The sequence below is a fragment of the Amblyomma mixtum genome, chromosome 3 (assembly GCF_055824585.1).
Source record: "Amblyomma mixtum isolate Tamu chromosome 3, ASM5582458v1, whole genome shotgun sequence".
Classification (NCBI taxonomy): Eukaryota; Metazoa; Arthropoda; class Arachnida; order Ixodida; family Ixodidae; genus Amblyomma; species Amblyomma mixtum.
This window is the reverse complement of record NC_143014.1, coordinates 77,350,460-77,373,242: the sequence shown is the minus strand read 5'-3', so window position 1 is coordinate 77,373,242 and position 22,783 is coordinate 77,350,460. Positions and strand designations below refer to the sequence as shown.

Here is a 22,783-nt window from a genome sequence, read left to right as displayed (position 1 = left end):
CTCTGTCGGTTGAGTAAAGTCATTGGCCACGACATCGCATCCGGTCCGCTAGTAGTAAAAATATTCGATTTGCATTCCACTCGGTTCTATCGCTATTTGATTCGTATTCTATTCTGTTCTGGAAAAGTGCTATTCGCGCAACCCTACGCGAAAGAATAAAAAAAAACAATAGCAAACCCAAAGGAACAGGAATACAGAGGACCAGATATCGGTCGACATGCTTAAGTCCAATATCCCTCAAGAGAAAAGTATACAACAGCTGTATCTTACCAGTACTCACCTATGGGGCACACACGTGGAGTCTAACAAAGAGGGTTCAACTTGGAAAGAAAAATGGAAAGAAAAATGGAGCTATGGAAAAAAAAATGAAAGGTGCAACGTTAAGAGATCGGAAGCGGGCGGAGTGGGTGAGGGAACAAACGCGGTTTGATGGCATGCTAGTCGAAATCAAGAGGAAGAAATGGGCTTGGGCAGGGCATGTAATGCGAAGGCAAGATAACCGCTGGTCCTTAAAGGTGCACTGAAGAGGAATCTGAACTTGTCTTTTTGCCGCGGGAACTCGATCTACACGTTCCTAGCATTCTTAGAAACTGCGACTTATTGCCCTGTATGGCCGATTTCCCTAATTAAATTGAATTAACGGCCGGCTCGCGCCCTTTTTTTTTAACTCTGCCTCGTACGGTGGGCGGAGTCGACCAACGCGTGGAGTGCCTTTCACCCAGTTCCGTGGCGGCTTGCCGCTCTACCATTGGCGGAGTAATACGTAGTAGTCCGTAGTAGCAAATAGTCCGCGCGTATTTTTATTTCTGCGGGCTTATTTTGCGGCTATGTTATCTGCGAATGAAACTATTTATTCATGGAAACCTAAAAAACAAAATAAAGCGAAAGCAAAGCCTCCACGGAGCTGGCTGAAATGAACTTCAAGCGTTGGTCGACTCCGCCCATCGTACGAGGCAGAATTAAAAAAAAAGGGCGGGAGCCGGACGTTAATTCGATTTAATTAGGGAAATCGGCCATACATGGCAATAAGTTGCAGTTTCTAAGGATGCTAGGAACGTGTAGATCGAGTTCCCGCAGCAAAAAGACAAGTTCAGAATCCTCTTCAGTGCACCTTTAAGGGTAACGGAGTGGATTTCAAGAGAAGGCAAACGCAGCAGGGGGCGGCAGAAAGTTAGGTGGGCGGATGAGATTAAGAAGTTTGCGGGGATACGGTGGCCGCAACTGGCAAAGGGCAGGGCGTAATTGGAGAGACATGGGAGAGGCCTTTGCCCTGCAGTGGGCGGAGTCAGGCTGATGATGATGATGACTGAAGTCGAGCTAGATATGTTCGGTAAAGTTCACAGGACAAAGAATGCAAAGTTTATTGGTTCGTGCAGTAAAGCGTTACTGACACCATAGGACGCGTAGCCTCGTTGCACCCCAGCGCCGCGATGGATTCCAATGAATTGACCTTACGCCAGGTTCTCTAAAGGGCCCGCTTAAGTCGTTCCGCACGAATACAGCGTTCCATAGCACTAGTGCCACGTTTGCATCACAATGCTATGAACTCGCTGCTTTAGGGGTGATTGTGCCTCACCAAAGAGGAAAAAAAAACTGGATGTCCAGGACAGGCCTGAAATCGACAATTTTTAACAGGAAAGGGGCCATCGTCGTGCACTCAGGTTCCGTGCGCTTTGGCCAAATGTCTGGTGTGTATCAACATATGCAGGACTCCCAGCTTACTGCTGATGTCAGTTTACGGACGGAGGCCAGCTGCCGGACATCAAAATCTGTTCATCTGTGAAGGTGACCCCACACGCTTCTGTCGGAAGTTCAGCCTTCTTGAACAGTGTGCACCAGTTCCAGATCCGGACGTTGTTTCGACGTCCACCGTATCATGTCCAGTGTCACCCTGCACAGTTTAACGTTCGCATACTTGAGTGACCTGCACTTAACTGCGTCGCGCAGAAATCCACTCGTGATGTCTGTGCAGCCCATAATGTTGATATGTCTCATTCTTGGCAGCAGGCACAGCACCGGGGTCACAGCTGCGTCGTCCAGCTGGAAGAGAAATTGGCATAAATGCGCATGCGCGAGTAAAGCCCACCACAACCGTTTCGAAAAAACAGAAAGGAAAATGAATGCGATGGTGATTTACAGCAGGCATGGTGCATGACGTTTAAAGAGTCTCGATGGCAAAGATTATCAGTCATGAATATCTTATATCTGAAGGATGTCCCGAATGAACGGGAAAACAAAAAAAGAAAAACAAGTCAGTGGGGTGACGAGCAAGGCCCGAGACGACACCGCTGGGAGTCGGTCCTCCGGGGCCCCCAAGCGACCAAGCCTTCAGAGAGAAGCTGAGCCTCAGCGGACAAACAAGGTCAACTCCGCTGCCCCTCCGTTCCTTCTGACGAAGACTCCGGCGCCATTGCAGCTGCATGTAAGCTTGAGCACCCCAACCTCTGCATCATGTAATCGTTAACATGCAATTCTTGAATATATCTGTTTTGTTCCAGCTGAGTCTAGTGGCGTCTCTTTGTCTCTCCGATCCGCGTGGGCCCGCGCAGTATGTGCATGGGGTCGTCACATGAAAACCACTTAAAAAATCCAGACTTCGCGTCATTGACCTGGCTCGCTCGCGTTGGCGGTCTCTTTCCTATAGACGATCAGTAAATAGCTAGAGAAAAGAACCTCCGGTTAGTGAATTCACATAATCTCCGCAGCCTGCGTCGAATCCAAAACTTTACTGGGCCGTTGGCAGGCTGTAGGTAAACCGCTTACCAGGCAACTCGGCCAGGCCGCACGTGATTGTGGAAGGCGTGAAAGGTGCGCTCTGCCATCGTCTTTGATCTCCATTTGCTTCCGAATGCTGGCCTTGCGTTGTTACGCTTCTGTTACTTTGAGGCACGCGCGCCGCGATGACAGCCAAGGAGGACGGTCAAGAGAGCGACAGAGCGAAAGCATAAATGGACGTCGCTTAAGGCTTCCTCTTAGATTGTGCCTTTTTTTACGTTTTTGAGGAGAAGGAAATCGGGTGCATGTTCGGGTAATTACGGTATTTACGGTAATACGAAGGCTGCCAACAAAAATCGTGAAAAGATTTAACGCGGGGTTCCTCACTGAATAGGACCCTCGGCAAGTCAAGTTTTACTGACACTCGGGGTCGAAAGCTGCCAAGTTGGTAGACGTTCATGCTTTTAGATTCGGAGGAAAAAACGTGCACAAGGAGGAAACACATGTACAGAGGACGAAGCTTCGTCCTACGTACATAAATGTGTTTCCATTCTGCGCGTTTTTTTTTTTCGCGAATGAAGACACCCACTTCTAGCTCTTATACGACATAGTGGCCTCCGCCACTTTCGATGAATCGGAGGGTGCTACAGCTGAGAGGCCACACTTCCTAGAACCAGCGCAATAACGAGTGAGAGGCCACAGCTCGACTGGTTGGAGCTTTTTGTGTACTGCAGTGCCAGGGAGAAAACAAATGGACATCTTTCAAGATGGCATCTTGCGGAGACTCGTCAAAGCGCGCGGTAACGCTCTGGGCCTTGCCAAAAGAGAACTGAAGACAATATTTTGCGTTGCAAAAAAAAAAAGAAAAAAAAAGCGACGGAACAATATTACCGAATGGTATTTTATTTTAAATGCAGCTTGATTTAGGCTTCTTATTGTTAACGATAAAGTGCACTCAGGAGGACCTGGCACCGAATTTATAGTGGGGTCGTTTAGCCCTTGCGCCGTGTCACTGTGTAGTAGAACTCTGACGCGGCAGGCCTCATATGTCGCGGCGTGTGATTGAGTTCGCCTATGTACTGGCGTGTCACTAGGCGTTTTCTGCTGGTGTTTCTAGGTATTTTTCTGCCGGTTCCCTGGCTCGGTTCTTTTTGGGTTTTGAGCGTGTTTCTTGATCACAGCTATGCAGTTTCGCATTGCTGAAATTAAGCATGCCATTCGTTATGCTATTGAATGTGCCACCCAAAATATATATAAAAAACATATTTGCAGGAACGAGTATTCACCGAAAAAAAAAATTATAATGATTTGTTCCCGAGTACACGCGTTTGAAACAAAAGTAAACAGAAAAATCGGTTTTGTTGTGGTCGGCGAAATGCCTTGTGGTCGGCGAAAGTTCGCACAGTCGGGAGCGCGAGTGGCCGTAAGCTCCAGTAGTTCGCATGCTTCATTGATAACGAAAAAAAAAAGTACTTCTAGCGCAATTTTTCTGTCTTCGCAAAATGGACGATTAGCGAGCCATTATGTGTCCTAGAACTAAATTCGGAGGTTACTTCAAGTTAACGGAATTTACGTAAAGCCATCTCGGAATATCGATCGAGGCGAACTGCAAAACGCACTCGTGTGCTATGCGATGCAGTGCACGTCAAAGAACTCCAGGTAGTCGAAATATATGCAGACCCCTCTGCCACGACGTCTAGCTCCTATAACCTGAGTGCAGTTTCGAAGCGTTAAACCCCGCCTGCCATCTACAACCGCCACGTAAAGCTGTGTAGTTAATTACGGAAGAATACGCCCGTCGGCCCGCAGAAGCGCTCCTTCAGCTTCAGATTACGCACGACACAATATATTCTGAGCTTCCTCCCTCCCTGTTTGGAAGGTTTTCGCCCTAGTGGGACAGCCTGTATGTGAGGAGAGGTACTTATATCCACTTCTCCAGAGCAGACAATGTTGGACAGCACCTCTTTGATGCGTACGTGTCGGACAAACAGAGTCATGCCGTAAGCAGGGCGGTAACTGCCGCACACCTGCTCCGCATTGCCCTCAGGTTAACAAATCAAACGCACGCTTCAGCCCCTAAATGCAAGACATCGCAGCAGCCGTCACGCAGATGCTATACTTACCCTGAAGCAGAAACTTAGCACCAGCTTCGACAAGCTGGGCACGTGTGAGGCAATGTGCTTCAAGGACACGGCGGTGAGGAGGTCGCAATGCCCTAGGTCCAGTGTAGTCAGTTCATGGAAGTAGAGTGCGGACAACACACCCGCGTCCGACAACTGGCAGCAACCGTTCAAGCTTAACTCTTTCAGCCCAGTCAGACAAGCGAGGGATGCAGGTTCGAAGCTTTCTGAGTTGTCTGGACCATACAACGCCGCGTCGGTGATTTTAGAGCAGCATGCCATGCGAAGAATTCTGAGGAGGCGTAGGTGGGTCCAGATCGTGCGCACCGCGTCAGCTGTCAGCAGCACTGTCTGCGACACATCGAGGGAAACTAGCATCGGCATCTGTTCGGTTATACACCTCAACACTGCATCATCTATTTTGCACGAGCTCAAGTCGAGCGCTCGCATTCTTGGCCATGGCCGGGAAGAAAACAACTTGACAAATCCCTGTTGTTCACAGCCACTGCAGTTGGAAAAGCTAGCGTGCTGGAGCTTCTCAAGATGGACCAATGCACTGAATCCTTCCGACGTGATTTTTGTGCAGTCTGACACGTTAAGCTCTTCGAGGTCCTTGAGGTTTGCGCATATTGTCGTCAGACAGTCGTCATCGATTTGTCTGTTTAGAGCAATGTTTAGGCACTTGAGTCTCGGAACGTTGAGACACAGAGCCTTCACTCCTCGCCGACTCACACGCGCGCACGAGGCTACGTGAAGAGCCTGCAACGTTTGGGAGTATGCCTTGCTGAGTTCAATGAGAGAATTGTCGTCGATCGTTGTGCGGCTCAAATTAAGCACTCGCATTCGGGCTCCACTCTCAAGGAGGGTCTGAAAAGTGTCGTGGAATGTCATCAAAAGCCTGCTGTGGACTGTTCCTGGCGGGTAGAATCGGTGATAGACGGCAGCATGCACGCTGAGCGCGCAGCCTTCCAATGAAAGGGTGCTTAAGCTCCCCATCGCTGTTATTAGTTGGTGGAACGCAGCGTCGGTCAATGATTTGTTGTCCGAAAGATCTAAAGCGTTGATTCCTGCCAATGTCGAAGGAATTCGGCTTGCTGCTTTGTCTAGTACAGACTGCCCGGTTTCCAAGACTACGCTGTCACAGTCAGAAATAGTAAGATGCTCCAGCTTGGGACATTTTCTGAGCAAAGACACAAACTCCGCTGGGTGGAAGTCGCAGCTTTTAAATTCAAGCTTCTTCAGCGTCTTCCCCACGTGCCCCCAGAACTCAGCATCTGGGTCCAGGGCTGTGCTCTTCACTACGAGCCATGTAATTATAGTTGAGGTCTTGGCGAGAACTGCCATCCTCTCCTTCACGTCTCTCTCCAATACGAAAGCAATGTCGCCGTAGAGCCGGCTGTCCGTAGCCAAAGCGTGCCACGTTTTGCACGCCAACCCTGCGGTCAGCCTGTCGCTGACTCCAAGAAAAGAGAAGATCCGCCGCAGTAGCTGCAAAAAACAAAAAAAAGGGGGCGGAGGGGGGGGGGGTGGGAGGGTGAGCGAACACGTTGCGTTTTTCGCCCTATGATGTAGAGGCGCGCGCAGCTAGAAATGCTGGAGGACTTCGCGAAAACTGAAACGCATCTTAAAGGGGTCCTGTGTCATCCAAAAATTTACGGTTGAATAATCCGCTGGAAAAGTCGCGGTATTACCCTTCGAGTTTGGCGAGAAACCGGACTCATCTGGCGGAGTATATTACCGTGAACATCGCAGCCAAGATAGTTGGTGCATTGCAATGAAAGTGACAGCCAATAAGTAAACAACGGCAATATATGTGAATGCACTACACGAGGCTGACCTAAACACGGGCCTCGCAGAAAGGTGCTGCAGAAGGACCTGCTGCTGCGCACAGTCCTGAGCGTCTTCAAAAGAGCGATGGAAAATTACTCGGCAGGTCTTATCTTCCAACCTGCTGCACGCATCCTTCGCGGCCGCACTCCCATCTATAAGACCAACCTGGGCTAGATACCCGCACACGCGGGAAACTTTGGGAACGAAGGGGTCGACCGACTAGCCCGAGGACTAACCAACCGGGCGGCCGGCCCCACGGACCCAGACGCTCTTGCCGAGGCTCCCCAGACCTTTGCCGAAATCACCAACCTCCACGGAGAGACGAGACGCCAATTCCCGCCTCCCCACCCCGACTCAAATCGATCGTAAGCCACCTTGCTCCGCAGGTTGCAGACACACTCGATCCTTAGCCATTCTAGACTTTCACTCATCACAGACGGGGAATGCGACCCCGTCTGCCAAAATTGTAACCAGGGAGAAATCGCCACCCAGGCGCACATCCTCTGGCGTTGCGCGAGAAACCCGCCCCCACGAACCTTACTGCTAGCTCCCTCCGAAGAGGGGTGGAACCAACTCCTTAGAAGGCCAGACAATACCATCCAACTGGCACTCGTTTCATGGGCTGAGGAAGTCGTCCCCACCTGGGGGCCACACCAAGCCCATCTGCCCTAAACCTCGACACTGTATGGAAATAAAGTTGTTCCTCTCTCACTCTCTGAGCTTATAACTGGTGCATATATATCAGTGGAAGTGACAGCTAGCAAGTAGCGTCTTCCGCAGCGCCTTTCTGGCACTCTGCGCTAGTCTTCGTATTTTTTCTTGTCCTTGATCTCCACTTTCTAAATCAGCCTCGTTTCGCGTGTTCCCATTATTTGTTGTCGTTGTCTTAAAGCGTTAAATGTGTTAGCCTGGTTCCTCCGGTTTCACGTCGTCGTCGTCGTCCCGTCCGTATGTATGCCCCATTCCGCAGCAAAAAGATAGACAATTGTACACTTTTGTACAAAGCTGCCGGCTCGGAGGCACGGTGACACAAAGTTACCGTTAAACAATCGGAATGTGTGCCACTGAAGAGCCAAGAAAAGAAAGGAAACAGACGAAAACATCGAATACAAGAGCCACAGGGAAAGTTAGCACCATATGGAGCAGCAGAATTTTAACAGCGCTAACCAGACCTCTCGCAGGGAGCACTTCGTTAGGGAGCCTGTTTCAGTCGTTAATAGCGGAAAAAGAAATACTTGAACGCACTAACACGACATCTGCGCTCATATAATTTTCCATCTACTCTACCTTGACAAATTTGCCCCTAGTGCATATGCGGCACAGGCTTGCCTGCGAAAAGCATGGTCCGTGTCGGTTTTACCGCAGCCCATGAGACAGCACATCTCATTCGCTAGTTCTTTCGGAAAAGGTATGGAGGAAGGCTGAGTCCAGTCAGTCCGGCTCTTCGACAAGAGGCTGAGGAAGGTGGCGCTAAACTGATATCGGAGTCTTTCGTTCGCAAAGTACATCGACGCTATGAGCATTTTAAATGAACAGCCTGAGACCTTGTGGGACCCTGTTGACTGAGATGCGAGCTTCATATCACAGCGAAAAGGCTAGCCACTCTACCTCTAGCGTTTTCTCTACTTCTACCGTCCCGCCTTCTTTTCACATAAACCCGCCCATGGCCCAAAACAACGTGCGCATGCGCACTCTTCCGTACACGCCACAAAAAGGCTTAACCGAACAAGTCAACGCCGAGCAATACGAACATTTGAGAGCACATGATACGTACCTCGGGTGGCAAAACTCGTGTCGCGTCGCCGTCTGCGGAGGACTCCATGACGGCCGAGTTATGGACGTCTGTCACCTTGGACCAGTCGTCGAGCCTGCATTAAAGACCTCGGCTAAAAGAGGGCGATAGCATTGGAGAATAGCGCGCGAAACACCGCACTTCTAAAGAGGGCGAGCGCATTGCTTTGCGGTGGTGAGAAGCGAGTGATGCCTTTCGAGGGAGCGGCGACCGGGCCCAAAGGGCAGACCTGGCGGGCGGAGCCCCGCTGGCAGCGTTCCCGTTTTTTTTTTTTTTCCGCCATGCGGTCTACGCCCTCGACGCATTTGGCGGAGCTAGCGGCGCACTCGTGGCCAATGTTCTTGCACTACGAATTAGAAAAGGCTGCACCTAGCGGCGCGGCGGGTGTGGCCATGACCGGATCACCTTGAGGCAGTGTGCTGACGTTTAAGCGGTCAACGCATCGCATCACAGAAATCTATAGGAGCTGCAGGCGCAGTTGCACTGAGACTGATCGATGTAGCTGCGGCCAGCGTAATTTGGCGTGTTGGAAGGATAGGCTTCCCTTCGTTACGGCGAAGCAGCGTGCGGTTTGGCTCGCTCGCGATACAATTTGCACACAGAATCGTTTATGCGATAGAACCAGTTGGCGCAGAGAGCTTACCTTCGAATTCGCTGGTCGTCTTGTGATGATGATTGTGATGATGTCCTCAGACTTCTTCTTCTTCTTCGCCTCAGTAAACATGGCACATGCCCAGGCGGGGGGGTTGGCCAAGGTACGGTACGGTGGTGAATGCCAAGGAAGTACTTGTGCGAAAAAAAAAAAAGGCGTGAGGCAGCGGAATAGAACAGTAGAATGACTGAAGCGATAAAAAATATAATAATTGTTGAACATTTTAAATGAATGAAACAAATTAGAAGTACCAGGAATAGAATAAAATAGGCTTTCTGGACATGCGGCAAAATTTTTAAATACACTTAACAAGGTAATGACAACCATGAAGGTAGCCGCAAAACGTGCTTAACGAGAATTCCGTGGCGCTCGCTCCGAACGAGAGAAGAACTGGTAGAGACAATGGGAGTCCCAACCACGAAAGAGGAACCTCCAAATGCTGCTTTCTCTGAAATGCATTTGTCGTAAAGGTTTGTCGTAGCGAACCCGCATCTACATAAGTACAAATTTAGGTGGAGATTCTGCATCGCAGGCGCATCATTGACACCTCACACAGCCTTGATTTACATGACCGGACGTTCCATGGTTACTTTAAGTGCTGAAAATCCACGGTACTCAGCAACGGATCACTCAAGCTGGCTGCGATATGTTCGAACGCTGGAAATGGGAAGTCTCCAACAGAATGAAGTGAGGGACGGGATAGAATACGGGGGCACTGAGAGCTGACTTTGCCGATAAGCCACCTCGTTAAAATAGACACCCGAATGACCAGGTACCCAGACAAAACGGACGTCCTCCACTGTGCGCGGAACAAAAAACCTAAGAGAACGATTCAATAGAGAGTTTACGGAAGTTTGTAGAGACTAAAATTGAAAGGCAGTTTGCAAGGATAAGTACCCGTGCTACATGCCTCGGAATTTTGAGAAGGTCCAAACCATTAGCCAAAAGCTCTGCAAAGAATGCAGGAGTGTAACCAGGGATACGAAAGGAATAACTCCAAGCCAGTTCCTGCGAATATATCCCAATCGCCGCCTTCTCACAGCTCCCAGAGGCATCCGTGGAGAGAACAGTATAAGAAAAATTCTGTAATTGTTCAGCAAGAATACCATTTAGAATATTTGCTAGAATATTTTTTGTATTGGACAGAAAAATATGATCGTAATAGAAGAACGGGGTCAGCCTGCGTGTCAGCAACTCGTTGCAAGGAGGTCAGATCGACCTGAAGCGGGGGTAACAGGTACTGCGTGAACCAAACTTGCGGAAGCTGATAACGTGGCCAATAATTAGAGAAAAACAGGCGAGCTTGGAATAGAACAATGGGAGTATTAACACCAGGGGCTGGGTCAAAGGACCTGAGGAAAGAACGCACCGTAAGTAGTTGGAAGCGGAAATATAGATCGGGTATACGGGCTTCCAGATAAAGGAGAGCGTTTGAAGCTGATTTTGGGAGCCCGAGGCAGAGTCATAGGGTACGCCTTTCCAGAAAGGCTAAGGGCTGCAGCTTGTACTTTGCGCTACCAGAGAACAGGACGCAACCGAATTCCAGAATCGGCCTCATGTGAGCCTTATAGAGAAACAGTAACGTGTCGCGACGCATGCCAAAGTTTTTATTGCCTACTCGTGTCAACCGACCCAGAGTACGTTCCCCTTTAATAACATTCCACAGAGGAGGTAAACTGGTTTCTAGCTCTTTGTCTTCGGTAGTGCCAGGCTCTTCGCCTTCGGTGTTGTTATACTGTTTCGTCTCTTGTATGTGTATCAAGACAACCATGCATTTGTAGTTAGGGTCCTTCATTTTAAGGTGAAACGCAGCTAAAACTTAATTCTGAAACATCACCGCAATTAATAGTTGGTAATCGAACCCATCTCATCAACAGTTAACCACCTCATTATCAGTCAACACGGCTGCGAAGGCTCCCATACCTCCCGTTGGCCACGTCCCAGCAAACAACGTACCTCCCAATGTGCGCTCAAAAAGGATGGAATGCCCTAGTCACAGTAAAATATTTATCGAACATTTTTACCGGTGGGTTTCGAACCAACCACCTCCCGCAGCCGAAGCGGACGCCCAGGCCACTAGCCAGCCCACTGGCGTAGGCTGCTGTCCGGGCTCTTTCACAGAGTTCCTTTTCATTAGTTTCGTCCGAGCTGGCCAGAGCTGCCTCCCACCCGTCTTTGCGTTGGCTGGTTATTAATATTATTAGCCAGATTTTGTTGGCAGGCTCGCACCATATGGCATAGGTCCGTCTTCTCCCTGCAGAATTTGCATTGCGAGTCAAATGGTTCCGGATCTATTGCGTGCAGTCTTCGTGAGTTGTTGAAAGTGTTGGTCTGTAGTTTGCGGAGGTGTAGTTCTTCCCCTTTGTATAGTGTCTTAGCTGGCGGAGGGTAGACGCGGCGGGATAGCCTTAAGTGCTGAAGTATGTCGGTGTAAGTTAGTAGTGGTGTAGGGGGTTCCACGGCATATGTATTGGGTGCCCAGGGGAGAAATGCTCGGCGCGAGCGCTCTCGTTCCCTGGGATGCCCTGGTGACCACGTACCCATATCGGGTGTTTATTTTTTTTATTATTTATTTAAACATACTGTCAATCCCCAGAGGGATTGTAACAGGGGTGGGTACAGAAAAACAATTTTACAGTATTATTAACAAAGAATTATACCAGAGAGAGCGACACAATCGACTGGTTACATTAATACAGGACGTGTCAAAGTATATGTACAAGGAATTCAAGAGGCAACAAAGAAAACTTACTGTGTTTCAAAATACACTAGCCGCCGCGGTGGCTCAGCGGCTATGGTGCTCGGCTGCTGACCCAAAAGACGCGGGTTCGATCCCGGCCGCGGCGGCTAGAATTTCTTTGGAGAAGAAATTCTAGAGGCCCGTGTACTGTGCGATGTCAGTGCACGTTAAAGAACCCCAGGTGGTCGAAATTTCCGGAGCCCTCCACTACGGCGTCTCTCATAGCCTTAGTCGCTTTGGGACGTTAAACCCCAAAAACCAACCAACCAAAATACACTGGGTTGGTAGCCGCGGGTGTAGCTATCTTGCTGGATCTTAGCTGCTAGCGGTGCTATCGTGCCCCTGACGTAATTGAGATACGCTGTCTGTGAATCTATAAGAATGTATTGTGATGTAGCGTGTGTTGCACCTAGGGTAATCGCCACTTCTTCCTCAGTCAGGGCGTCCTGGGTAGTAGTATTAGTATTAAGGCGAAAGCCTTTAATGCCTCATCTTTGTCGACAGAAGGTTGTCAGTATAGAAGGTTGTCAGCAGAGGTGTCACGCTTTTCTAGTTAGACCAGAAAAAAAATCTTTGTGCACGATGGGATTCGAACCATCATCCTTCCGTTCCGCAGCCGAGCGTGCTAATGGCTGCGCTAATTCCTGCCTTTTTTTTTTCTTTATTGCCTGTCTTTGGCTCATGACATTGCACAACAAAAATACACATAACGCTATGGACTGGTTTCTTGCAATCCAAAAAGCAGCTGCGGAGCCTCCCGAGTGGCTCTCAAGACTAGAGCCGTTGTGTATGTTGCGGGAATTTTAAGCTGACGAAGCCAGTCTCGTGCTGGCTGACCATGACAGTGTCGTATGTATATAGCTAATTCCTGCCAACGCATATGTAGTTCTTGTCTAGGACGCTGGAGAGTGTTTGCAGAAAGGCGTCGAATCAGACGGATGCCTCCCAAACGCAAAGGCTTTCGCCTCACCGCACTTTAGGTCAACAAAGTGCCCCCTGAATTTAGTCCGTGCACTGTTTTATTTTGGTGCACTACTGAGACCGCTGTCATTCCCTGCACCCGCAGCATCGACGTAGAAAACGCCATCGCGTCCCTTTTCATAGCTTCGGCTCTTGCCTGTCGTCTTGCTCGGTGAAAATGCGGATGCATATTCCTCGGTAGTGGAGTTGCCTTGAATTGTCCTCTCCACGAGGTTGGGATGTCGTTTTTGGTGTCTAGCTCTAGGGGACAATTGATGAGTAAGTCGTTGAGGGCTCGTCGGCCGGTCCGAGTAGTGGAGAGCCGTACCACCTGGGCCGTGAGGAGAGCCTCGACCAGCTCGTCTACCGTGTTGTGGGCGCCCATTCGTAAGAGCCGGTCTGTCGATGTCGCAAGATGAAGGTCCAGGGCCTTCTTGTAGGCCATTCTGATAATGACGTCGACGTTCTTGATGTCAGGCTTCTTGAGGCGGGTGTAGGGTACTGCCTAGACAACGCGGCTGACGACGAAAGCCTGCACCAATCGGAGAGTATACTCTTTCCCCATCCCTAATTTTCCCGTCGTTATCCTGGCTTTCATCCTGGCGACTTGCTCGATCACGAGGCCGAGTTTCTGGAGAGTGAGGAGATAGTTGCCCTTGTTGCTGATGTGCAGACCCAGTATCTTGAAGCTCTAAACTTCCTTGATGGATGAGATGTCGACGAGAATGTCGATGGTGTCTTGATTCTTGCGTTGACGGAAAACTATATGAGGTCCTATTTTTCCGGAGAGCACATTAATCCACACGCCCGTGCATAACTCTGCACTGTTGTTGCTGCTATTTGTAGTTGTTCTTCAATCATTTCCATACTTTCTGTGGCGGTCCAGATGGTTACATCATCCGCGTACAGGGCGTGGTGTATGCCCTGTACTTAATCGAGAAAGAGTGGGAGGCTGATGAGTGCAAAAGAGAAGTGGGTATAGGACTGCCCCTTGCGGAGTGCCTCCCAAGCGCATCTTTATTTGCGTGGTTCGATTTCTGCCGGTACTGATGTTGACTGTTCTGTCCGTGGAAATCTTAAATGTACGAGCAGACTCGCTGACCACAGTTGGTGCTCTGGAGGTTATCGAGGATCGTGGAGTGCTCGACGTTGTCAAACGCTCCCTTGGGGTCGAGGGCTATGAGCACTCGGTTAATGTTTGTGCGTGCTGGATCGATGACTTCGTGTTCGAGTTGCAGAAGGATATCTTGGGTGGACAGGAGTTGTCTGAATCCAGTACTGAGTACGGCAGTAGCTCGCGTTGACTTCGAGATAGTTGGAGAGACGAGCGTGAACTGCCGTTTCCATCAATTTGCCTGCGCACGAAGTGAGCGATATGGGGCGCAGGTTTTCGATGCTGATACTAAACCGCCAGCAATTTTTTAAATGTGTAAGCATTACTTGGCTCATGCGAGGCGTCCACGGAAAGTGTGTAACGAAAGTGTTAACAGAAAGTGTGGACACTTACACTCGGTAACTCGGTACTAACTCGGGTAAGCTCGGGTAAGTTTATTTATTTATTTTATTTATGTCGTGTACCCTCAGGGCCAGAGGCATTATAGAGTGGAGTGGTTACAAAAGTTTCAGAAAAAATGTACAGTGCAGCAAACTAATTAGTAATACAAAAATGATTGCTCCTAGTTATATGTTATTAGCTGTTGGGTTCTTGGTGTGCTGGTTAATAGTATATAATACACAAAATACAGCGCAGCAATACAGTGAAAAACAAACAAACAAAACGCTCGTACAAAAAACAACAAGAATATAGAATTAAAAAAAAAGATGATGCTCCTACTTATACAAAGTTTTCTAATGCTGTTTTGAAGCGTTGGTTGTCAGTAATGGTAGCGGTAGATGCAGGAAGGTGATTCCACTCAGCAGCTGTGCGCGGAAGAATTGACTGAAACATGGCATTGGTTTTGCAAAATGGAATTCCGACTTTGTTATTGTGATCTAGCCTTGATGAGATGTATTGGGGAGGGGAGATCAGTTCGTGGCGAAGTGAAGGATGATAAAATATCTTGTGAAAAAGTGAGAGTCTAAGGGCTTTACGGCGAGATGCTAAAGATGGCAGGCTGAGGTTTAATTTCATTGCAGAGATGCTGGCAGTTCGGTTATAATTACATACAATAAAACGAGCAGAATTATTCTGGACCATTTCTAATGAGTGAATTAGGTTTTGTTGAAAGGGATCCCACACTGCTGCAGCATACTCTAGCTTTGAGCGGACCAGTGTCTTATATAGAAGTAGTTTTAGGGAAGAAGGTGCCTTAGAGAAATTACGTTTTAGATATCCCAGCATGCGATTAGCATTATTAATTACGTAAGAAGTGTGAATGGACCAAGTGAGGTTGCTAGTAATATGGATACCAAGATATTTGTAAGAAGAAACAGGATCTAGAGGGACATTATTAAGGTGATAGGAAGGTAGCTGGCTGGAAGTTCTTGACACACGCAGAAATTTACATTTTTTGATGTTTAATTCCATTGACCATGATTGGCACATACAGATAGCGTTAAGGTCTGCTTGAAGAGAAGATATGTCATCGTCGCAAATTATTTTCCTGTAGATGACGCAATCATCTGCGAATAAATGAATGTTAGAGGAAACACAAGAGGGTAGATCATTAATGTAAATTAAAAAAAGTAGAGGACCAAGTACCGACCCTTGAGGTACGCCGGACTGTACTTTACTTGGCTGCGAGGCTGAGTCATTAGCAGAAACAAATTGCTAACGGTTAAAAAGAAAGCATTCGATCCAAGCAAGCAGTTTGGGATCAATGTTAAGTTGATGTAACTTAAACATTAGAAGGTTATGACATACTTTATCAAATGCTTTCGAGAAATCTAAAAATATACAGTCGGCAAGTGAACAGCGGTCAAGGATGACGTTTAGCTGATGCGTGAATGATACTAGTTGTGTTTCACATGAATAAGTCTTGCGGAAGCCATGTTGCGATGGTGAGAAAAATGAATTAGATTCGAGAAAGCTAGCTAGATTTGAGGCAAGGACATGTTCTAGAATTTTACATGGGATGCAAGTGAGCGAGATAGGCCGGTAGTTAAAAGGACAATGCTTGTCACCTGATTTATGGAGTGGGATCACCTTCCCTACCTTCCATTCAGCCGGCAAAGAACTTTTTTCGAGCGACTGCTGGAATATCTTTGTTAGAAAAATGGAAGAATAACAGCTCGTGTTTTTCAGAAATTTTGCGTTGATTAAATCGTGCCCAGGAGCGGAAGATGGTTTTAGAGATGAAATTATTGATTCGACGCCTTCTGCTTCAATGGTTATGGGAAACATTGCTGGATAAACATTGTTGTGCGTAGATTGGAGCGTAATATTGGTAGTTGAAGAAAAGTTGCGCAGGAAAACTTCGTTAAGTACAGACGCACATTCGTTAGCTGGAATAACATTGGAAGAGCTGTCAATCAAGGTTATCATGTCATCCGCTTTGGGGTTAATCACACGCCAGAATTTTTTTATGTCGGTTTTAAGCATTGATGGCAAGGTATTATGAAGAAAGTTATTCTTTGCTTGTTTAAGCGCGGTTAAATACTCATGGGCTGCCAGTTTGTATGTAGTCCACCGTGTTATGCTAACAGAACCTTTCGCAGATTTGTAGAGACGCTTTTTTTTTTATTAGACAAGCGCTTGAGACAGGTGCTGTACCATGGAGCGTTATGGTTACAGACAAGGGTGCGAAGTGGGATGTATTTGTTTGTTAATTCAGCAATTTTGGAAGAAAACATATTCCAGTTAGACTGAACACTACGGCAGTCAAAGTCTTGTAGAAAGACGTCAAGGAAGACTGATAATTCAGTATTAATGGCTTCAAAATTAGCTTTTGCATAATTTCGAAACGGTTTGAATTTTTTAACGGTTTTTGGTCGCAAGATATTCAAGTTGAATGAAAGGGCCGAATGGTCGCTCAAGCCGGGTAAGTACGTGATGTCGGAAACAAGATCAGGTTGCGCTGTTAATACAAGGTCCAGTGTGTTTGCGACAGATTCCATAATTCTTGTAGGCTGCGTAACAAGTTGTGAAAACGAAAAAACAGAGCACATTTCTAAGAACTCATTGGCTAATGAAGAAAAAGGCTGTAAGGTTGGAGATCCAGTGTTCCATACTATATTTGGTAGGTTAAGATCGCCAAGCAGAAATAAAGGTAACGTGGGATAACGGCATGTAACGATGTTAATGATATCATGTACCTCATTTACGAAGTTAGATGAATGGTTTGGGGGCGGTAACAAACACCAATGATTATCTTCTGGTGGTTTAGTTCAACGATGGCCCAAACCATTTCTAAGTCAGTAGATACATGAATACACTGGGATGCAAAATCTTTCGAAATGGCTAAGAGCACGCCGCCTCCCTGTCGCATTGTTCGGTCACAACGATAGAGTGAGAAACGATGAGCGGTCTGAAAAAGTTCGTGATTTTGAACCTGTGAATGCAGCCACGTTTCTGTAAGCACTAAAATATCGGTATTGCAAGTATCTAAGACAGAAGTTAGGGAGCGCGTTTATTCATGATGCTACGAATATTAGTAAAAAAAACTGATACGTGGGACGCGTCTTGTCCACTTCCCCTCGCGCTTTCCTAACTTGGGACGTGTTCACAATCAACATGCTCGCCGCTATCTCGTGGTTCGTACGCGGCATTTTCGCTGATGGTGTCTGTTGCCGGGTCATAGACGAACTGTTTTTTATTCATGATTAGTTTAGTGTATCTTAACTGGAAAGGACATGGTTGGGGCTGGCTTTTAGCGTACTCAATGAGTTTTTTTTCGGGCATGGCGTGTGGCGGGCGAAAAATCTTCGGAAATAGAGACATCATTTTCTTTTAGCTTTGCTCGCGCGGAAAGTACTTTGTCTTTTGTTTTCGTGCTGGCGAACTTGACAACAATTGGGCGACACTTATCGGGCGTGTAGCGACCTATGCGATGGGCGCGTTCTATTGCTGTGTCGGGTAGGCTGTCGATTGCTTCGGCTAGTGCTGCCCTTACGTTCGACTCTGACTGTTCCCATGATTCGCGAGGATCAGGGATTCCATGAAAAATTAAATTATTGCGTCGAGATCTATCCTCAAGTTCGTCAACACGCAGTTTTAAAGAGTCGAGCCGATTTGTCTGGACTTGTGCTGACACTTGAATTCCAGCAATGTCATCATCGAGACGGTCTAATACCTTTGTTTTTTCTTCAAGATTGTCTAACCTCGTCTGGATTGCCTCAATTTTGGTCTCGATGTTCTTTTGTTCTCGATGTTCGGAGGAGCGTGGCGCCAGCTGCGCGAGAAGTTGCTCAGGAAAAGCAACATGCGTCGCACAATCCCTACGGGTGGCTGTGAAATATCAACAGCCACCTGCCAGTGCAGTGGAGCCTCGTTTAACCGCTGCGCCAGTGCACTGGTAGTGGTACGAGTACTCGCCGCCATCTGTTAATGTTAAGTAGAGAATGACTGATTCTGCATACATGGGCATTAACCCACGGAGCTCCGAATGGTGTGCGCCTTGGTGACCAGCGCGAACTAGGTTGCACAAACGCACAAACCACAAACGCACCAACGTAAACAGCAGCAGTGCACAATGCTTTCTCATTCATAGCACGTAAGCAAACTTAAGTGCCCCCCCCCCCCCCCCTCCCCCCCCGTAATTTTTATTGACACATCCGTCCAGACATTATCAGTCAAAAGACATATTACTTCTTGGTTCATTGGTTACGTCCCAAAGCGACTCAGGCTATGAGGGACGCTGTAGTGAAGGGCGCCGGAAATTTCGACCACCTGGGGTTCTTTAACGTGCACTGACATCGCGCAGTGCACGGGCCTCTAGATATTACTTCTCCAAGTATACTATATGTATTATAATTACAATAACGCAATGCATGTACGACTATTCCGTGCATACTGAGTTCACGCAATTAGAAGGATCATTCCGTGCACAGTAAGTTTGCATTTTAATGAATCCACGATGTACCTTACAATCGTAGATAATTGAAAAAACTGTTTAGTATTTATATAAACTGATGAAAACAAGCCGCTATACGCAATCCTGGCCTTCACTGTCCGTGCAAACAACATGGCCGCTCGATCTCGGAGATCGAGCGGCCGTGCTAATACCGACTGTTGGGTCAATCCGTGAAAATTGTAACAAAATTCTATCGGCCTATCCGGCCGTTTTTTCGGGCTCAAGTTTCGCACAGAGGTGGCATTTGGCGGACAGTTTTGTTTTATATTACGTCTGAGTGCAGTACTTGCCTGATTCGGTCAAAATTAAACGGAAATCTTCATCGTCTGTGGCGACGGCGAACCAGAACTGCGAGCTTACGCAGCAGTACGTGATGCCGGCAGTGCCATCACGCGCCCTCCGGACGAACGAGCACTGTACCATGGCCGGTTGATAAGCAACGCACCTCGCTTTGCATCAGTGGCGTAGCCAGAAATATTTTTCGGGGGGTGTTATAAGCCTCCGGTAAAAAAAAAAATATATATATATAAAGAAAGCCTGCGCCCAAACAATACCTTAGACATTTTTTCGGCTGTAATAAAGCCGGAGGGCTAGTTGTTTCGTTCACTGCAATATCTATCTAATACGAGAGGGCACAGGACTCTGAGGACTTGATTGCTTAAGAACATTTATTTCTCCCAAAGAAACAGTGGTACGAAAATCGCGGATATTGACAATGTTTTCCATAATATGCAACACAAAAGCTTTTGCTATACAACAAAGTCAACAACTGCGATCGAAAGGCGTTTGTCAAAACTTCAACCCCTTGCATGTGAACCTGCGCCCGCACGCAGAGGCGCTTTAAAAAAAGTGCTATTTCATTTTCGCTATAGTTTATGATAATTTGAAGACAATGCAAAGGATGAAAAAGTAGGCTGCCATGAAAAGGTACGTTTTATTGGGGTGAAGTGTGCTTACAATTAGAATGAGTGTCATGCGTCGTGTGATGGCGAAGAAGAGTGACTACTTTTTGCAATACCTTCCGCTTCCTATTAGAAAAAAAACAATCTTTCTCAACAAATCAACGCTGCTCTTATTTTCGTTTTTACATTATAATATATCGACGCGGCGTGAATAGTACGGGCGAAGAAATCCGAAAGGAGGTGGGAAAGCAGCGCTCAGAAAATTTCGGGGGATATTCTGACACCGAAACATTCCCCCTCGCCCCTGCTTTACATCAAGCGGCCGTGACCCTACCAACTTCACCGTGCAGGGAGGCTGCGGAGAAACGCATGGGAGAACCCAAGGTGCGAGGAGGGGGGCAGTCGTATGCAAACTACGTTTTCTGCGCCCAGTTTTCATAACTTAGTCGAGAAAGCACTTTCAAACAAACCGCGGAACCGCTTTGACCCCCTTGCGGTTCGCGGCAGCCTCAACGGTAGATCGCTCACTCCTCTGGTGGACACAGATGGCGCTACCGGTACCACTGCTGTGAAAGCTTGCCGTTTTGGTCCACCATCACGGCAGACTATGGCGATTTTCGATTAATTCTAATCGAATCAGGCAACTATCCCACCCAAACGAGGTTTAAAACGAAACCGACCACAAAATGACACCTTTGAGTGGGATCTGAGCTCGAACTAGCAAGCGGTTAGGCCGAGAGAATTAAAAAAAAAAATTCTCAAATCAACTCAACAGTCATATATATGCGACACCAATAGAATTCATTTAACATACAGTTGCTTAATCGGTTCCCACGATGTGCCGACTCTTCAGCGGACCAAACACGATGTCTGCTTCGTCAACAGCAGTGACAAAGTCATAGTTCATGAACCAAGGCGCCGAAATGAGTGGTGGCTCACAACAAAGCGTACGCAGGTAGCGGTTTCCGTCGTATCCATGTGGGTGTCGTTACACTCTTCGCAATTTCGAAGGTGAAAACCAAACATCACCGTAGCTGTCGCTGCACCGACATCACCAATATGTGAAGGAACACAACGCCAGAGTGACTATGACCAGCACCGCAAAGCAGGCAGGGCCTCATAGGCTGATAGCACCCGCGATCAGAGTTGAACATACCCTAAGCTCGAAAAAGAGCCACAAAAATCATAAAAGTAGTCAAAAAAGTAGCCAACCTGCCGCCGAGGGGTCAAAAGTGGTAAAAACAAAGCGGCAAGTTTGCAAAAAGCGTCCCCAGAAGTAGGAAACCCGCAAGAGCATGCAGTGGATGCGAATAACTTTGAAATATATATATAAAAAATGGGTGGCGTTCAAACTACAGCGGACATGGCGTCACGGCGAAGCTCTGTCACGCGAATTTGGACTTCCGGGTCGTTTTTGCGGTTTCGTTGGTGTAGGGATTGCTTGCAGACGTGCGGTTTCGAGCTTTCTTTTCTTATTACTGACGCTCACATCGCTCGAAAAAGGTTGTTCTGCGCTGCCTCAAACTGCAGCAACTTCAAAGTAACGGGATGCAACAAGTTCCCAGTTCCGTCAATTAGTGAGCGTCGAAAACAGTACGCCGTTGCAACCCGCTGACAGAATGCCTGCGACGTGTTCCCCTGACAACTGTAGGCTTTGCTTGGAGGATTTTGTTAGCGGTAAATGTTTGAGAATGTTGTGGAAGTTATAGAATTTGTAAAAGTAGGTAAAGCAGGTGTGTGAAATGACAAGCAAGGTGTTACGTTAAAGTTCTGTTGGTGTGGACCCGCATGGTGCAGTTATGTTTTTTTACGTCCTTTGCGCGGAGAGGGAGGATGACGGACAAGGTTATCGCATTAGAAAGAGATAAGAATTGTTGATCACAATTCTTTTCATACTGGGTCAGTCAGTTATCAAAAACTTCAACTCAGAGCAACATAAAACTTTAAAAAAGTTGCTGCCAACATAGTCTAGCTGTTTTTCACCTTTCATTGTACAGGACGTAGGATAGCTTACATTTGAGACAAACGTTCTAAAATTGAATTCTTGATGTGCAGCAAGGCATCATTTGCAAGCTGCTAGGTGCTGAACAAGCACGTGAAGTAAGTGTCTACATCTGTAGCTTAATGTGATGCATTGCATGTATGCATACAGATATACTGCACTGAACGTTTTCAATGATTTTGTCATTTCAAAGATCTCGATGCGCTTCAGGAGGAAAACCAGATGCTGGCAGAACGGGGCTTCCTTCATGCATTAAGTGTTTTTGAGATTCACCATGCCCCCCTTCAAACTTGCAAGGCAGCAGCTTTTAGAAATTGAGATAACATACTCCAAGAACATGTTGCCATCGAGAATCATCACTTAGAGGGTCGCTGGCAATTTCAAGAAGTGCAAGATGCTGCAGGGAATGCAAAGGCTGGCCTAATGGCCGCTGGGTCCATAAGGATCAAGAGTAATCATTATGCTATAATACTGCCCAGGTAGCACCGAAACATTGTGATAATGTTACATTTTTCTTACGCTCAAATGTTTTTTCAGTGTCCTTAATGTCCTTTTCTTCTAATTTTTTTGTAATGTTACATATAAATGTTCGAATAACCTTCCCCAAACATTCATGAAACATATGTAAACAACATAAATGGAAATTTCTCGAAAATGGTGAAGCAGCCCCGCACAAGCATGCAGGCCTGCCAGTGGTGACGGCACACAACTTACAACACTTTGCAAGAACCAACAACAGGAGCGACACCATCTCCACTACACTACAGCACAGCAGCTCGTATTCACTCACCTCCAAACTGATATCATGCCGCCGAGCTTATATACTCCCTACTGCGGGATGTCCCATGAGTGACAGTGGGGAATGGGTAATAACTAAAGTTTTGTGACAAAATAATGGGGCTCTTCATGTAATCGATGGCGAGTGCTATCTAAGAGATGTGGTTACAAAGTACTGCTAGTTGAAAAACATCTTTACTCTAAGAACAGTGAGAAAATGTCTAGAAATCCGCGCTCGAAATATATTTGCAATGTTGTTTTATAGTTGCGACTCTAACATTA

The 22,783-nt window shown here is 47.3% G+C and overlaps 1 protein-coding gene across 5 annotated transcripts; it reads right to left on the bottom strand.

The window, feature by feature from the left end:
- Positions 1-1,141: 1,141 nt before the first annotated feature.
- LOC149350682 (F-box and leucine-rich repeat protein 13-like) lies at positions 1,142-21,279 on the bottom strand. 5 transcript variants are annotated; one of them, XM_089579782.1, is made up of 5 exons: positions 20,537-21,279; positions 9,101-9,243; positions 8,440-8,533; positions 4,839-6,323; positions 1,142-2,040 (listed from the first exon to the last, which is right to left on the bottom strand). In XM_089579782.1, exons 3-5 carry the CDS (start codon positions 8,485-8,487, stop codon positions 1,813-1,815), a joined length of 1,761 nt encoding a protein of 586 aa, XP_089435908.1. In that variant the 5' UTR covers positions 8,488-8,533; positions 9,101-9,243; positions 20,537-21,279; the 3' UTR covers positions 1,142-1,812. The 5 variants fall into 5 exon arrangements, with proteins under 5 accessions (XP_089435908.1, XP_089435911.1, XP_089435909.1 ...); XM_089579785.1 differs by lacking the exon at positions 4,839-6,323; XM_089579783.1 differs by lacking the exons at positions 9,101-9,243; positions 20,537-21,279 and adding an exon at positions 8,599-8,703 and having other exon boundaries at positions 8,440-8,551.
- Positions 21,280-22,783: the final 1,504 nt, after the last annotated feature.

Bases quoted from the DNA above. Each gene is read 5' to 3' on its own strand.
- LOC149350682 (XM_089579782.1), bottom strand. From the start codon at position 8,487: ATGGAGTCCTCCGCAGACGGCGACGCGACACGAGTTTTGCCACCCGAG. The intron at 6,324-8,439 runs GTACGTATCATG...TGTTTTTTGCAG, and splicing joins CACGAGTTTTGCCACCCGAG to CTACTGCGGCGGATCTTCTC. The intron at 2,041-4,838 runs GTAAGTATAGCA...TTTCTCTTCCAG, and splicing joins TGCTAAGTTTCTGCTTCAGG to CTGGACGACGCAGCTGTGAC.